This window comes from Halyomorpha halys, unplaced genomic scaffold (assembly GCF_000696795.3).
Source record: "Halyomorpha halys isolate HHAL.00 unplaced genomic scaffold, Hhal_1.1 Scaffold1805.1, whole genome shotgun sequence".
NCBI lineage: Eukaryota > Metazoa > Arthropoda > Insecta > Hemiptera > Pentatomidae > Halyomorpha > Halyomorpha halys.
The window spans coordinates 32,878-51,603 of record NW_027111133.1 but is presented as its reverse complement, the minus strand read 5'-3'; the positions used below and the strand labels follow the sequence as shown (position 1 = coordinate 51,603).

Sequence of the window (18,726 nt, the reverse complement as noted above, 5' to 3'; positions counted from 1 at the left end):
TATATAAGTCAAAAGACAACTACTGTGAAAATAAGTGTCATAAACTACTTTATAGTAGATGTAACTAGCTTTAATTTGAGCGTTTATATACATATATCCGTCGAATTGTGTCCTAGATATATTTTTTTAATAAAACTAAACTTTTGTCAGAACAGCTCAACATTTTATGAATTCATTTTGTTGAATATTATAAAAAACTATCACCCAACGAAGATGAACGTCGTAAAGCACTTTATAGTGCATTAAACTAGCTTTTATTTGAGTGTTAATAGACATTTGTTCGTCGAATGGTTTTTAAGATATAGATTCCTCAAAATACATTCATTTTATTTTACAGCTTTTTTTTATGAAATGTTGCTTGTTAAAGAGCTATATCTCGGGAACTATTGGACTTAAATAACTCTATTAGGGCTCATATTTTAGAAAATTTACTCTTCTTTAAAAGATGTTCTACAAGGTTTTCTAGTGTTGTTGATAATTTAATTTTTGTTTAACGTTTTAAACATTTATACGTAAAATCCTTGATGCTCCTTATTACGTTACAAATAAACTCATCCACAAAGACCTTAACATCCCATTCGTTGCAGAATTGGCCCAAAACAGATATGCGTCTTTTCATTCCAAACTCCTTAACCATCCTAACTCACTAATTCTTAATTTTTCATCCTTAACAATCCCTGATAATCCTCCGAGGCGTCCGAAAAGAAGATGGCTACGGGTCCTTCTAATTTAAATTGATGTTTGAAGTACCACTGATAATTGGTTCCTTCCCAAGATTTTCAAGTGTATATGAAACGTTCAACATATTTACTTATTATATTATTTTGTACAGTTGAAAATTACGTTAAATAAATTTTAAAAACATATACTTAACTTTTATTAAATTAATTAAAAATTGGTATGAAATAACTGCCTTTTGCCATCTCCTGTTGGGCTCTTGTACTATTTCTTTTTGGAAGGTTATTCTGCAAAAGAAATATATCTTAAGCAGATGATGATAAGGATCGATTCTACGACTAGCAGAATAGAACCTCTAGGGCTAGCGAACTCTATGGAGAGGTCAATGAACAATAAATAATAAAGGGCAGAGACGCCACTAGCGCGGAATTAATTGGACTAACTAAGAGTTCCTTTCATTAAACAATCTTACTTGAGAACAATTATCTATATCAACGCCCTCTAACTTCATTATAGCCTAACATGATTAGGCATCGGCTGCCCTGCATCAGACTGGAGTCCGATATATAAAACTCAGCTTATAATACGTTTATAAATAATTTTCTCTTCACACTTAACTCGAAAACGCATTTCTAGTTGTCCTAGAACCTTTTCTAAATAGTTAATTTATTTAATAAAGTAATGTATTAGGTATTTTTTCCAGATATAACTCCTAAACGATGCAAAATGTTAAGATATTTAAAATAAAAAAAACATTAAATTCTGCAACAAATTTTTTTTTTACATTTTACCAAAAATTGATTTATATTTATATTTATTTAAAAATATATAAAAATGAAAAATAGTTTATTATTCAGGAATTAGGTTCCTTTCCTTTAGAACAATTACAAAGGTAATTTTAATTTTACAATAATATATATTGGCCAAAAAACAGTTTGATCAGACGTAATTACAACTTATATTAAAATGTTATAGAAATAATTTTAAATACAGAGAAAAAAATAAATTAAAAAACTAACTGACTAAAGACATAAAAAATGAAACAAAAAGGTAGTTACCAGGAGGATTACCATTGATGCGGTGAGAGGGAAGCACTGGGATCTTTTGAGCTCTGCTCTACCCCTCACACGTGGGGGATAGAGTGGGCTCAGGAAACCTCAGGTCGATTGTGTAAATATTGTATATAAGAGTGTAAACATGACTAAAGATTATATTATTTTATCATTATGTCATTTTATTTATTTATTTTTTCATACAGATAGTTTGATTATGGTCCTTTTTGTTTGTCTTTCTGTTTGTATATATTTTAAGAGAGTTTTTTTATTTTTTTATTTATTTATTTTTATTCTTATTTTATTTTATGAATGGAATATGGTCCGGGTGCGGTAAAAAAACTCAAATAGTAGATAATTATACTGTTTTATTGAGCCAACGTTTCGCCCCACGTTGCTGGGCTTCGTGAGGGCTAAAAAAGATACAAACACTATAGTTACAAAAAGGAAAAAAAGAGAAAAAAAACATAAGTGTAAAATAACAGGGGTATAAAATGTAAAAAAGTAAGATATAATAAGAAAAATTAAAGGTTGTAAATAGTAAATGAAAAGGGTAATAGTAACAGATAGATAAGAAAAAAAAAATACAAATCAAATGATATGATAGAATGCATACCTGTTTTGACGGCAGTCATTTTATTTTAGTATGAATGTGATCATTCATCACTATTACATATTGCCCACAACTGTGGGGCAGATTATAACATCTATCAATAAATAAAAATTATTATTTATTTGCAAAAAAAAAAAAAATCATTGGATTAGATTGCTGAAGTAAAAAGTAGTTAACTAGGTTTTAAACGAGGGAAGGGTTGGTACGTGACATATGTTAGTGGGTATGGAGTTCCAGTGATATGCAGCTCGGGTAAAAAATGATTTATCAAAGGCAGTAGTTCGGTGAGTTGGGGGGTAGATGTCAGATAAACGCGACCTGGTACTATGGGACTGGTCTGAAAATCAGAATGGCAAGTTTTCTTGGATATAGAAAATCAGAATGGCAAGTTTTCTTGGATATAGGAGGGGGGCGCTGAGTACTAATTGCTTGGAATTGAAAAGAAGCTAGGAAATACTGGCATCGGAAGGATGGATAGAGCCACTTCAGCTCGGCGTAATACTGGGTTATGTGCGTATCTCTGCTGATCCCAAAAATATATCGTACTGCGCAATTCATAAGACGTTTAAGTTTAGATTCGAGATTACCCGAGGGTCCACCATATACCAAGCAGCCATAGTTAAAGTGGGGGAAAACAAGAGAGGAAACTAAGAGTTGAGGGGTTTTAAGTGGAAGGTATAGTATAGTATATTTAGTAATAGTACTTTTATAGTGTATATTTATAGTAATTGTTAAGCATATAATATTGTCTATGTAGTAATATGTGTATTATACGAGTACATAGTAATTCTAGTGGCAGTGGGCATGGCTATAGTTATGAAGGGTGGCCGAAATAGAACATTAACTGTTAGAGATAGCTAATAAATTTTGATTGGGGTTAATGATGATGATGGTGTTATATGGAAAGATGTAGACATGTTTTCATGCTTCCTGTTTTTCATTCTTCCATGTCCTTCAATCTACCCTATCCTCGGCTACCGGAGGGCTCTTCAGAAGTGTCCTTACTCACTAAGGTTTATTTAAAAGTTAGAAGTGAAGAAAGAAAGACTGCCTCTGGCCAAAGCTCGCTGGGGAGTGTATGAGGGTGCCATTTGTTTTCTCGACCACATGTGAACTTATTTTGGTAAATAATTTGAAAACTACTACTTCTACATTAAATTGCATTAAATTAGCTTTACGACCCAACTAATGTATCACAAACACTACAGAGACACATAACATCTATTGAAGAATGGTGTCAAAACTGGAGAATCAAAATAAATCCTGACAAATCATACTAGATCACCTTTACTCTCCGTCGTAAACCTCTACACACCTATCCTAAAGTATCCTTTCTAAATACTCCACTAACGCCTGTTGAACAGATTCGATACTTAGGACTCCATCTTGACAAGAGACTTACTTGAAATCCACACACAAGACTGAAACGACAAGAAACTGCTCTTAGATTCCGATTGCTACAACTCTTACTTGACAAACGCTCTAAACTTCCCATTCACTACAAAAAATTAGTATACACTACGATAATCAGATTAATTTGGACATCTGGAATTGAGCTCTGGGCCTCCACCAAACCATAAAATTCCTCCCGGATCCAATCCTTACAATCCAAAATACTACGTAAAATCCTTGATGCTCCTTATTACGTTACAAATAAACTCATCCGCAAAGACCTTAACATCCCATTCGTTGCAGATTTGGCCCAAAACAGATATGTGTCTTTTCATTCCAAACTCCTTACCTATTCTAACCTATTAGTTCTTATTCTTCCATCCTTAAGAATCCCCGATAATCCTCCAAGGCGTCTCAAAAGAAGATGGCAACGGGACCTTCTAATTTAAATTAATGTTTGAAGTACCACCAATGGGTGGTTCCTTCCCAAGATTTTCAAGTGTATTACATTAAATAAATAAATACAAAAAAATAGCTTTAATTTGAGTGCTACTCAAACTATACTATGTATAGTTTTATAAAAGCAACATTTCATTAAAATGTTCTGAAAAATTAGTAATTATTGAATTTATTAGGGGAAATCTATTTATCTAGAACCATGAGACCTTCTTTTAGACGTCTATCAGAACTCATATAAAAGCTAGTTTAATGTGCTATAAATTATTTTATGACGTTTATCTTCGTAGAAGTATTAGTTGTTAAGATACTTGATAAAATAAATTGATCACAAATCGTTCGGACAAAATTTCATATGCAAAATTCATGTTCATGAGAAAATATCACAAAAAAATACAATAAACTATCTTAAATTTGATTGCTGAGTTATAGTTTTTATAATACAATATTTTGTCCGAACAATTAGGAATCAATGATTGGAGCAGTTTGTCGGGGGGGTGCGGTTGCCATTTGTTTTCTCGGCCACATGGGGCGCTGGAATTACCATCAGCATTCTTTAGGTTTTCTTCCAGAAATTCTAAACGGTATACTCTAGTGAAAAATTAATAGTAAAACAAATTAAAAAAACATCAAACTATGAGTCGAATGAGTCCAATAACGTAAAATGGTTGTAAACCGACTACTCCAGTTATACCTCGTATTCTGATAGTTTGTTTTTTGAAGTCAATAAACAACAACATATTGAACATACTGTATTATTTCGTATGAAATGACAGATTTCACAGGAAAGATCGTTAAGAAAAGCAATTTATAAATATAATATAATAAAATATAAATATTTACCTTTGTTACGGCGGGTAGGGGTTCAAAAGAAACCTTTACTAGCCCAACCGTGAATAAAAATGAAACGAACAGCCGAATTTTATTATTATTGTATTTTAAAATAAATCCTATAAAGAGATGTAAAAAGAAAAAAAAACACAAATAAAACGATGAGACAGAATGCATACCTGTTTTGACGGCAGTCAAAAATAAAGTGACCGTTGGTATTGGGAGGAGTGTGGACGGCAGTTATGCCACAATAACGAAAATAATTTGTAAAGTAAACATAGTAAAAAAGTATTTAAGTATTTCCTTTTGTAACTATGTGTTTGTATCTTTTTAGCCCTGACGAAGCCCTGCAACGTGGGGCGAAACGTTGGCTCAATAAAATAGTATAATTATCTACTATTTGAGTTTTTTTTTACCGCACCCGGACCATATTCCATTCATAAAGTTAATTATATTTTTTTATCTACATGACTATTATAAGGCCTATCTGGACATACGGAGTTGAGTTTTGGGGCTACACCAAACCATCGAATTCCTCCCAAATCCAATCCTTACAGTCCGTAATCGTAAATAATGCTCCTTACTTTGTCACGAATCAAGTCATCCATCAGGACCTCAATGTCTCATATACCAACAGATACCAATCCTTCCATAATAAACTTCCCAAAAATCCACTTGTTTCTAACCTGGCTTCTCCTTCATTACCTAATAATCCTCCTAGGCGTCTGAAAAGAAGATGGCCTCGAGATCTTCTCCTCTAGAAATGTAATTGGAGTTCTTTCAATGGGTAGATTCTCCACATGTTTGTATCATGTCACCAATCTACAATCAGCAAATTTACTTGTATATATTTTATACTGTAAATGACAATAAATAAATTATATTTTTTTGATTTTTCAAAAGAATTCAAAGGCGTATGTCGGAAACATTTTTATTTTCCGATTTTTGCGAACTTAAAATTTAGGAGTTTCTCAAGGTCAGATGCTTTGTTCCACTCTTGAAATTTTTTTTTACCACACTTTGATAGTATTGGTCAGTGATTCTCAATTGTTTCAATACAGTTCTAACATTGAATTACAACGAACATATAAAAATTATTCCTATTTTATGTGGTATATGTATATATGACAATATTGTATACAATCAAATTAGAAAAAATAAACAGGGGAGTTAGTTGTTACTTTAGTTACCGTCTTATCACTATATATCAATTGATATCATAGTTTCAATAGTGTTCAATTAATGTATATAAACTCTCAAATATAGCAATAACGAAGCTGTTGATGTAATATATATATAAAAAAAAAAACGAAATTAATCAATCTTAGTTAAGAGATCGTGATAGAATCAATTCAAAGATTTTTAATGAAGTCTTAAACCAAAGGGAATTAAAAAGTAACTTTCATCTCGACTTTGATAATAACGAAAGAAAGAAAGTGTATTTTTTGTGGCGGACGTTCCGTGGCCTGTGATGTTGGATCCATTCAAGCAACCAAAGCTTATTTCAGAAGACTCTTAACTTTTTAATTTGTTTTTATCAGTCAACTGCTAATACTTTATTCAAGTTAATTATCTTTTTTATTCACTTCTCTTTTTTTATTTTCGTTGCCATGGTACTTTTGAGGTTGGATTATAAATCAATGGGATCATCAGTCAAACTTTCATTCATTCATAATTATAATATAATTGTTTTCGCTTCCGACATTTCGGATACCAAGAACCGTTTTCAATTCAGAAATTACTTTTTTAAATTTTTCATTAATCTATTAAAAAGCAGTAAACTGAAACTTTTGTATAACTTACACCCGAGATCTTGGACCACAATAAATTCACTAACTACTGATTTTTTATTATAGTAGCACCCAAATTAAAGCTAATATAATGTAGGAGTAGTTTTCAAATTATTCACCAAAATAAATTCACAAAATGTTGATTCCTAATTGTTCGAACAAAATATTGTATTATAAAAACTATATCTCATGAACTCTTGGACGTACGGATGTCTGTCAGCAGGATTAAAGAATAAGAATTAATGGGTTAGGATGGTTAAGGAGTTTGGAATGAAAAGACGCATATCTGTTTTGGGCCAAATCTGCAACGAATGGGACGTTAAGGTCTTTGTAAATGAGTTTATGTGTGACGTAATAAGGAGCATCAAGGATTTTGGATTGTAAGGATTGGATGCGGTAGGAATTTTATGGTTTAGTGGAGCCCCAGATACCAATTCCATATGTCCAAATTGGTCTGATTACCGTTGTGTATACTAATTTTTTGTAGTAAATGGGAAGTTTAGAGCGTTTGTCAAGTAAGTAGGAATCGGAATCTACGAGCAGTTTCTTGTCGTTTCAGTCTTGTGTGTGGATTCCAAGTAAGTCTCTTGTCAAGATGGAGTCCAAGGTAGCGGATCTGTTCGACAGGGGTAAAAGTAACATCATTAAATGAAACTGTAGGGCAGTCGGTAGGTTTACGACGAAGGGTAAAGGTGATCTGATGGGATTTGTCAGGATTTATTTTTTATAAAATGTTGTTTTTTAAAAAGTTATATCTTGGGATTATATTATGGCGCAGTAAATTTACTCTTCTTTAAATGATCTTTTGTTAGGTTTTATAGTTTTGTAGGTAGTTTTAAAGATACGGAGGTTGAAATGAAAATTTAATTTTTTTTAACGTTTTGAATCAGCCGTCATTATGTATCCCTCCTAACTATACTTGGCAGACTCACTAATTTTGAAATAAATTCCTTTTTTATCCTGTAGGAATCTTGTACTGATATATAGACTCTTGAATAGACCCGACTATACCCAGAGTGTCCTGGACCCACGTGGCATCCTCTGAGGGGAAGCGGAACAGCCACTTTAGCCTGTTAGCAGTGATTGGTCCCATTGCCGCGCTCTCGCTACTAATTGTAGTTAGTGTTCTCTTCTAATGGCTACGCTAGCATCTTCCTTTCTCCATAATTATATAATTATCTTCAAAAAGAGCTTCATTCTTTACCGAAAATAATACATTCCATAAAAATTAAAAGTTCAGAACATTATTCTTAGGTTCTGGGAGATTATTGATTGACCGTGTGTAAAGATGAAAGGAATATGGTCCGGGTGCGATCAAAAAAATTAAAAAATTGGTTTGAAGTCCCACAATAAAATTTCCTATCTTTTTTCCAAATTGAAATACCCTATTCCTTCCTTACACCGTTCCAATGTGGTTTACCGGATACCCTGTTCAACCCCATGCTGCAATTCCTTCTACATCGGCGAAACTAAAAACCAACTTAAGAACCGCATTTCCCAGCACAAAACTTCCATCAACTCCTGTAATCCACTTGCATCTATATTATCAGAGCACGCATTAAACCTGAACCATACTTTTAATTTCGACAATCCTTCCATTCTTGCCACTGTCCCCAACCACACCAAACGTCTCATCTCAGAGTCCATTTACATACATTTGACAGAGAATTCCGTCAATCATAAAGTTGATAAAGACTGCATCTCCCTTACATATCGAAATATTTTGAACATAATAAAATCCACATAATACGATTTTTTTTAAAAACTTTTTTCTGCATTTCAGAAGCCCATTTTCTTGTTATATCTTTTATTCTTGTTTTTCTATTTATTTTTTTTTTATATTCGCTATTCTTCTTGTTTCATTTGTATTCAGTGTATCTATCTTTTAATTTATATTCATGTGTTATCTTTTTAAATGTACTTATGTTAATTACTTTATTATTAATTTTGTATTATATTTTACACTTTTCTGTATCCCCGCTCATTTGGTATATTTTGTTTCTTTATTACTTACACACATTTTATCCCATTATTTTATACTTTACTGTTCACCTAATTTAAAAACTTTTTTACTTTGTTTCCTTTAAAAATTTTTTTTTCGTTATTGTGGCATAACTGTCGTCCCCACTCCTCCCAATACCAACGGTCACTTTATTTTTGACTGCCGTCAAAACAGGTATACATTCTGTCTCATCATTTGATTTGTGTTTTTTTTCTTTTTACATCTCTTTATTTGTATTTTCTTTAATATTTCTTCTCTTATCTATCTGTTACTATTACCCTTTTCATTTACTATTTACAACCTTTAATTTTTCTTATTATATCTTACTTTTTTACATTTTATACCCCTGTTATTTTACACTTATATTTTTTTTCTCTTTTTTTTTCCTTTTGTAACTATGTGTTTGTATCTTTTTTAGCCCTGACGAAGCCCTGCAACGTGGGGCGAAACGTTGGCTCAATAAAATAGTATAATTCTATTATTTGAGTTTTTTTGACCGCACCCGGGCCATATTCCTTTCATATTCTTTGGTTCGTTCGGGTTTAAATCTAATAGATATATTGGGGACGTTTAGGAAACACTTAGAAAGTATTTTGAATTGGCTCCCCCGATTTAATACCAGATATCTTTCAGTGAGATTCTGTACCGTGGTTAGAAGAACCGAGTAAGAAGGGAGTTTGATATTTAATAACCCTTGCAGTATTATAAAACATATGTGCTGATACTTGTCCCGAGTAGCGCACCAGTCAACAAAGGGATACCTTTCCTATCGACTCTAAAGGGTATAAGTGCTATGCTGTATGGGATGCTAAGGCATGACAAAAACCATTATCTACGTATATATGTATATATAGTTTACCGTAAAAATTGATATATAAGAAGATGGTCAGGGTTGTGGTCAAAAGAGAAACAAAAATAGTTTACAACTATTTATTTTCCGACGTTTCGCCCCACTTTGCAGGGCTTCATCAGGGCTAAAATGATACAATGATAAGAATAAAAATACAAAGATAAGATACAATGATAAGAATAAAAACAAGTAGCAATGGCAAGAGTAAAATTTTCTTTATAAAAATACGTAAAATATAAAGCTAAAAAAGTACAGGAGATGCACATAAAACAAAAACAATACAGGGAAGGAAAAAAAAACTATAGAGATAAAATAAACGTCATGAAAGAATAATAAAAAAAAATAAAAATGATGATATAAAATGATAATAAATGAGCAAAGAACAAGTCAGGACAACCTACCTGTTCAAAGGAATCTGTTGAACAGAAAGAAACAATGAAGCGGAAGCGTGGAAGAGTGGGGAGGAGGTAGCCAGCAAACTGTTAAACGGTTTTATTTCGATTTCAAATACGTCGCGTATACATGAAGTAGTGATAAAGATATGACGAAAAATGGAAAAATGATAAGAGAAAAATAAGGTACATGAGTTATTACATGATAATAATAATAACTAAGTAAAATTAGAATGACACATATAGGAGATAATACTGAAGAAAATAAAACAATATAGGATATAATAACAATAATTGTACAAGAAGTAACTAATAAAAAGTAAAAGTAAATAAAGAATAGTTAAAAAAAAATACAAAGAAATAAGTAGAAAAATAATTAAACAATGATAACAACTGTAGTATTTATATATTGTGAAAATAATCATTTCTCTACACTGATAATAGTAATATTAAAGATAACAGGAGTAACATGAATAACATAAAGTGAAACAATTTAAAAATCGGAAGTGAAAGTTTACAAAATAAAATAAAAATATATATAAAAGTACAAGGTGAGATGTAGAAAGAAGTACATAAAAAGATTAAAAATAATAAAAAATAAAAATAAAGTATAGAAATAAGCATTATCTAGTAGTTTATGCTCAACACATGTTCTAAACAATGTTAGCCCTTTGTAACTTATGGTTCTTGGACGTGGCTAATGATAACCAATGAAAAATAAGATTTCAAAATGGCTACGCCCCTAAGAAGAGAAAGCGAAAAGAGAAAAAGACAGAAGTAAGAAGACGGGATAGAGAAGAACGGCTAATCAGACCTGGATTGCTATTCCTTAGGCCATGACGACACCCATCACCTACATCAGCAGCTATTTAGCTATATTAGGTAACAATGTATGATGTAACCATATATGATGGCAAACCATTTATCTGGATCATGCAATCATTTCATCGCACTCAAATGTAAATAGATACTTTTCCGTTCCGTGATATAATTTATGTACTAATATATTTCCCGATATTATATTACATATTTTCAATGGTAACAATACTTTATAAGTATAAAGGTATATAATATGATAAACTGGTAAACAGAAAAGCCCTTGAAAAGAAATAATCATAATAGTTTTGCTGGACTCAATCTTAATTAATTAATATAAATATATTTTTTTGGTAATTGCCTTCAGCGATTAACCTGGTATCCTGATTAATGGCAGGGATACATAGCAACTGGGTCAGTTAATATCATTCACGGATAGATGAGCAAAAGAGATTCAGAGGAGATTGGCACTCGGTTGTAAAATGTATATTAGGCATATAATGAAAGGGAAAAAAGTATTGACCTTAAAATGCAGGTCTTTGATAGTTGCATTAGGCCAGTGGTCACTTATGGATGCCAAGCGTGGTCACTTATAGCTCAGGAGAGGAAATTACAAGTGTGGCAAAATAATATTGGAACAAGCATTGTGAATGCGAGGAAAAGGGATCGAATAAAAATTACTTGTATCCAGAAAGAAATAGGACTCACTGGCACACTGAAGATGACAAGATTGAGCATATGGAAATGAGCAGGGAATCTCCTTCGGTGCAAAGACGGTCAAAAACGTCCACAGAATGGACTGCATACGACCTTCAAAGAAGAAGAGGACGTCAAAAGAAAATATGGTGCAATATGTTCAAGAGGATGGCAGGACCCCTCTGGTGGAGAGCTAAGGTTTTAACAAGTTAACAAAAAGTTGTGGGTTTAGGTTGTTAGGGTAATTATGAAAGGATGATATCTGGTTCGGGCTAGATCGGTTACAAAGGGAACATTAAGGTCTTTGTGTATGATAGTATTTGTGTCAAAGTAGGATTTTACGAAGAATAAGGATATTAGATACGAGAGGAATTCGAAGATTTAGTGGAGCCCCAAAGCTCAACTCCGTATGACCATATAGGCTTTATTACAGTCATGTAGATCAGTCTTTTGTAATGAGTTGGAACGTGCAATTTTCTATCTCTTATGTGTGAGGATTCCATATGTAGTCCAAGGTAGCGGATCTGTTCGACAGGGGTAAGAGCATCATTATTAAAGGAAAGTGTAGTGCAGTCATTTCAACAGGACAGGGTTTACGACGAAGGTTAAAGATGATTTGATGGGATTTGTTGGAATTTATTCTCAAGATCCTTTTTTTAAAAAAAATTTTTTTTTTGATATTTACAACTGTACATAAATACATCAAGTAAATTTGAGGAAATCATAACGGTATGGTACAAGCATGTAGAGAAACTACCGAATGGTAGCACTCTAAAAACATTTTTACAATATAAAGTCGCGAGGCCATCTTCCTTTCAGACGCCTCGGAGAATTGTCAGGAATAAAAGAGGAAGGAAGATTAGAAATTAATGGTTTTGAGTGTTTAGGGAGTTTGTAGTGGAAGGATTGTTATCTGGTTCGGGCTAGATCGGTTACATAGGGAACGTTAAGGTCTTTGTGGATGATTTTATTTGTTGCAAAGTAGGGAGTATTTAGGATTTTACGAAAGATTTTGGATTGTAAGGATTGGATACGAGTGGAGCCCCAGACCTCAACGCCGTATGTCCAGATAGGCCTTATAATTGTCATGTAAATCAGTCTTTTGTAATGAATTGGAAGTTTGGACCGTTTGTCTAGTAAGTGTTGTAATAGTCGAAATCGACGTGCAGTTTCCTGTCTTTTCAGTCTGGTTTGAGGATTCCAGGTTAGTCGTTAAGATCCAGAAAACGATTTAATCAAATGCGGTTAGTCAACTCCCCTATGCGTATGCAATAATATTTTGAGCTAAAGACAACCCCCCTGCCCGTTTCTGAATGTGTAAAGTTTTTTTGAACGATTGGCTCAAATTCTCAATTCGCATTTCTAAAATCTATGATGCCTTAGAGAGAACAATTCAAAGTTAATGTAAGTTTACAAATACAATACTAACTGTAAAACTGATATGATATTTTTCAGTGAGACAACGTAATGACTCATTGCGTTAACTGTTACTAAATATAGGCATTATGAAGTTTGTACCTTTACCAATTTGTGTGTTAAATAAACATACATAATATTATATTTTATAAGAATTAGCATCAAATCAATTATATTTTGAATAAATAAAATAGAAGAAGGGGACATATCTAATGCTAGAGTTCTCGCGGGGGTAAAGTATATAATAGTACGTGTTGGGGCCAACATATGGTCCAAAAATCGATTATTGGAACATATGATTTTTATTAACTCAAAAAACAAAACTGCTCTCTGTTGTTTTTTATACTGTAAATAAACAGACGATGTCTTAGTGTCTCAGTGTGCACACACATATCGTCTCCATTGTCTCCTCACTGCGTACTCGTAGTTGCCAGCGTTCTGGCCATCTTCGTCAGCTTCATCATTTACCACAACCACGGCGGGCGAAGTACTTCGACTCATCCTCCAAGAGGACAAGGCGGGCGGACTATGTACTAATACTATCCAAACTCAGGACAACAACCACAACCGGGACCCCATTAATCACCGGTGATAATAGACGTTTTTTTTCTCTCTTTAGTTCAGTTCATTTAATTTTGTAATATTTTTTAGCTTTCTTTTTTTTCTAGTTTGTATATTTTTATATATTTTGTGTTCCTTTTATTAGGTTCACTTATTTAAAAATACAAAAATAATAAAATTCGGCTATTCTTTTCTTTTCACGGTTGGGCTAGTAAAGGTTCCTTTTGAACCCATACCCGCCATAACAATACGCAATTATCATTATAATCATAATGATACATCATTATTATGTTTGCATATAATAATCTCTAGCTAAATATATTTTTTTGTTTCAGATTATATTGCAAGACATGGGAGGATGACCGAGAGTGGGGCTAGAAGGAAATTTTGGCAAATTCTCTCTGCGGTGGAGTATTGCCACAACAAAAGGGTAGTTCACCGGGACCTCAAGGTATTTAGTAACTTTAGCAAGTTGATCCATTCTTTAGGTCGAGGACATTATTGAAATACTCACAAAGCCTCGAGACTCTCAACAGCTATAAATAATTAACCATTTAAAGCTTCAATAGAAGTAAATAACGCCAAAGTGACCTAGGCAATATTTACGTTATTAAAACAATTTTTTTTTTATAATTTATTTATTGTTATTTACTACTTCATAAACATGAGTAAATAGAGAAATTAAACTTTTCCACCAGTAATTTTTGTAAGTAAAAGAACACATCTATTAAAGCTAAGATACGACATTATTGCACGGCCATCAAGGCTTCTCTATAGAACGGAAACCTCGTGTCTTCCCAGCCTAGAAGGGCTTCTGAGAATCTGAAGGATACAGGTTGAGGTTGAATCAAGAAATCTAAAAGGAAACAACAGACTGACGTAAGGGTGGGAAGGCTGAGGTTGAAACCTGAATTTTTTCCAACGAATCCACTGTCACAAAAATTCAACAAGATATTTCAATTTAGGGATGATATGAGGTACGTACGTAGAGCTCATGAGGTACATATGGAAGAGGAACCATTAGAGTTATCCCAGCCTAGAAAGGTTTCTGAGAATAGAAAGAAGGATCTACGGACCTGAGAGAACACCTGAAGGATGGAGATTGAGGTCGAATCAAGAAATCTATAAGGAAACATCAGACACTAACGTTAGGGTGGGAAGGCCGAGGTTCTATGGACACAAGGATGAAACCTGAAAGACTAAACCATAGAATTTTTCAGCGAATCAACTATCACAAAAATTCAACAAGATATTTCAATTTAGGGATGATATGGAACAAGTGGGGCTGACGGACTGGGATTGTTTATACAGAGATGAGTAGAGAAGGACGCTCATGGAAGTGAAGGCTCTTGTGGGAAAGAAGCCCTTCTGAAAGTGTCTCTTGCATGGTCTGAGCAGCGAAAACGTAGACAGTAGCAGAACTCATGAGGTACATATGGGAGAAGTGGAAGCATTAGAGTTCTCCCAGCCTAGAAAGGCTTCTGAGAATAGAAAGAAGAATTCTCAGAAGGATCTACAGAACACACCTGAAGGATACAAGTTGAGATCGAATTAACAATCCTATAAGGAAAGAAAAGACTGACGTTAGGGTGGGAAGACTGAGGTTCTATGGACTCATGATGAGGATGAAACCTGAATTTTTCAACGATTCCACAGTCACAAAAATTCAACAAGATATTTCAATTTAGGGATGACATGAAACAATTGGGGCTTACGGACCGGGATTGTTTAGACAGAGATGAGTAGAGAAGGACGCTCAAGAGAGTGAAGGTTCTGGTGGGAAAGACGCCCTCCAGGTTGGTCTTGCATGGTCTGAGGAGCGAAAACGTAGACACAGAGCTCATGAGGTACATATGAGAAGTGGAAGCATTAGAATTATGATATGCGCGTGGTCTTCAAGGCCATTGAATATATATATTCTAGTAAATTTGCTTTTTGTGATGAGAGCTCCAATAACATTTCTAGAGAAGAAGATATCGAGGCCATCTTTTTTTCAGATGCTTAGGAGGATCATTAGGAATGGAAGAGGAATCAAGGTTATAAACCAGTATTAGGTGGTTAGGGAGCTTATAGTGGAAGGATTGGGTTGTAAAAAAAGTTCGTAGCATTTTCTGATCTTTACCTTCATAAGGATAGTATGATAATATATATATATATATAAGTATAATATATTTTCATGATATTTGCTAAAATAAATTGATTTATAGTTGTTTGGACAATAAATTTGATTTATGAAAAACATTATTTCAGAAACCATTGGACATACTGATGTCTGCCAGCGCTCAAATTAAAGCTTGTAAAATTTACTACAAAATAGTTAATTATGTTTATCTTTGTAGAAGTAGTAGTTTTTATAATATTTGACAAAATAAACTCACGAAATGTTAATTTCTAATTTAATGGAATATGGTCCGGGTGCGGTGAAAAAAACTGAAATAGTAAATAATTATACTATTTTTATTGGGCCAATTAATCTCTAATTGTTCGTATAAAATGTTGGATTTTTGAAAAATATATCTCTAAACCCATAAGACTATGTTTACCAAAACTCAAAATAAAGGAAATTTATTTATTAATTTACTGTAAAGTAGTTTATGAAACTTATCTTCGTAGGGGTAGTAGTTTTTATGATATTCACATATGAATATAAATTTGGGAAATGAAAATTTGTCCGAACAACAATAAATCAATTTATTTTAGCAAATATTATGTAAACTATTACTCCTACGAAGATAAACATAATAAACTACTTTATAGGGCATTAAACTAGCTTTAATTTGAGTGCTAATAGACATCTGTACGTCAAATGGTTTTTGAGATGTAGATTTTTCAAAATAAATTCACTAACTACTGATCTCTTAGTACGTACCATGTATTTTTATGAAATGTTGCTTTTTAAAAAGCTATATCTCGAGAACTATTGAACGTAAATTGCTCTACTAGGGCTTACATTTTAGTAAATTTACAGTACTTAATATGATGCTCTCTTAGATTTTCTATTGTTGTTGTTAATTGTAAAGGTATAGAGGTCCGAATAAAAAATTAATTATTTTTAACGTTTTGAAACAGCCGCCATTTTTTATTCCCCCTACCTATACTTGACTCATCAATTTTTACTAGTAATTATACCTAGTTTTCTATTAATTAATAAAAAATTGGGGTGTAATAACTGCTTATTTCTTCTGTTGGGCTCTTGTACTATTACTTAGTAGTGAACCCATGGCTTTTCTAGGTCCAAGGGGTTCATATTATTACTATGTATATGTATTTTTTAGATCAATACATTTAATGCTAATACACTCAATTTATCGATTTTATACTAATACTCTCAATTAAAGAAAAAACCTTGAGCTCTGTTATAAAATACTTTTCGACCAAAAAGGGATCGGTTTCAAAGATGGCTTTCGATTAAATAAATCGATTTAGTGGACCCTTTCATGTTTTGGACTGTTTGGTCCTAGGCTAGAAGGTAAATATTTAGAAGGCGGTTAAAGCTGACTCATAACCGAAGATATTTGTTATACTGACTTGATATTTGTACTGTGGATGTGGTTAAATATCTTAGGGACCAGTTGGTCGCTGTCTAACTTCCAATCCTGGCTAAATAAATTTACACAAATCTAAAACTCTGGTCCCTTTGACCTCAGTTCCAATAAATAAAACTATCTTGCAAATCTATTTATAAATCCTTATTTATTTTATACAGTTCTTAAACAACAACGGTAGGGAATAAGGTTCATAACTAGGGATAGGATTTTTATGTTTTCACATATCTTTACTTGACCATTATATTTGCGATTTCTGGCCAAAAGAAGCCATTTTTATTTCACATATTTTTAAATATTTGGCCTTTTTTACATAATTTTACATATTTTGTTGTAAATCACATATTTTCTGAAATATTTGTTATTTTTATCATATTTTTAGGTATTTCATCACATATTTCCATAAATTATTTGTTCAATTGTAAATACATTTTTCGCAGCAACAACGTAAAATTCAAGAGAACGCAAGAAACTTAAAAGTGAAATTTATCATTTATCATAAATAGTGCGTAGAAATTCTATATCTTCATCTTTGAACACAAATTAAAAGCAGTGGCAATAATAAATTTTCATGCAGAATTACATCGAGAATTTCTCAGAACCAATTAAAAAGAGCAAGGGTCTTATTCCTTATTGTTACAAATGATGACACAGCCGCCCAGGTGATGCAGAATACCGAATTAGATGCAATGGAAATAGCTTCATTCAAGTATGCCCCTATAACATCAGTAGATGTCGAAAGATCATTTAGCCGGTACAAGTTCTGCGGTCAAACCGACGAAGATTTTTATTTGAAAATTTAAAAATGCATTTAATCTGCAATAATTTTGTAACTGCTGAACAATAGATTTCTTTCAAAGTTTTAAATATTTTTCTAAAGTTTTTTTTTAACAAGGATTATTCTTTATTTCCATTTATAATTCATTCTGAGTGATTATTAATCAATTAGTTTATTACAATTATTAATTAATGTCTTGTTATTGAACATCTATGTTTTCTCTAAGTACATTTTTTTGTACATATTTTAACATAATTTCTTTAAAATTTATTATTTAATATTATTCATATAATATATAATAAATACATATTTATGTAACTTTTTTAAGTTATAAAATTACTAATTAATTAGTAATTTATATTGTTGAATAATACAAAATTTATAAATACATATTATTTACATATTTTTTAAAATATTTGACAATTTATTAGCACATATTTATGTACATATTTTGGATTTTTTAGCACATAAAAATCCTATCCCTATTCATAACATAAAGATTCTGTTATCTATAGATAAATATAAGAATTATTAAATAAGTAGAATTAGAACAAAAAAAAGATTCTTATAATTTATAATTAAAATTCGAAAGTTGTGATAAAAAAAAAAAAAAACATATAATTTTCCACTATTTATCTGCCGACATTTCCCCCCCATTATGGTTGAAAATATACAAAACAACTAAAAATATCTTAACTATGATGACAATATAGTATATTATATATAACTACTTACGTGGGGTTAAAAATTATGTATATACTACTGAAATATTATTCATTTATATTTACATAATTTTTTTACTTTTTATTAATAATTACTTTTTTTTTTCTTTTTCCAAATTGAAAGATCCTATTCCTT

The 18,726-nt window shown here is 32.1% G+C and overlaps 1 protein-coding gene across 1 annotated transcript in view; it reads left to right on the top strand.

Moving 5' to 3' along the window:
- The window catches only part of LOC106690678 (serine/threonine-protein kinase SIK2-like), a 55,497-nt gene that overhangs the window by 17,243 nt on the left and 19,528 nt on the right, over positions 1-18,726 (top strand). The window contains exon 2 of the mRNA XM_014436186.2: positions 13,881-13,996. Within this exon, the coding sequence (XP_014291672.2) occupies positions 13,881-13,996 (116 nt within the window). The remainder of the gene's footprint in view (positions 1-13,880; positions 13,997-18,726) is intronic.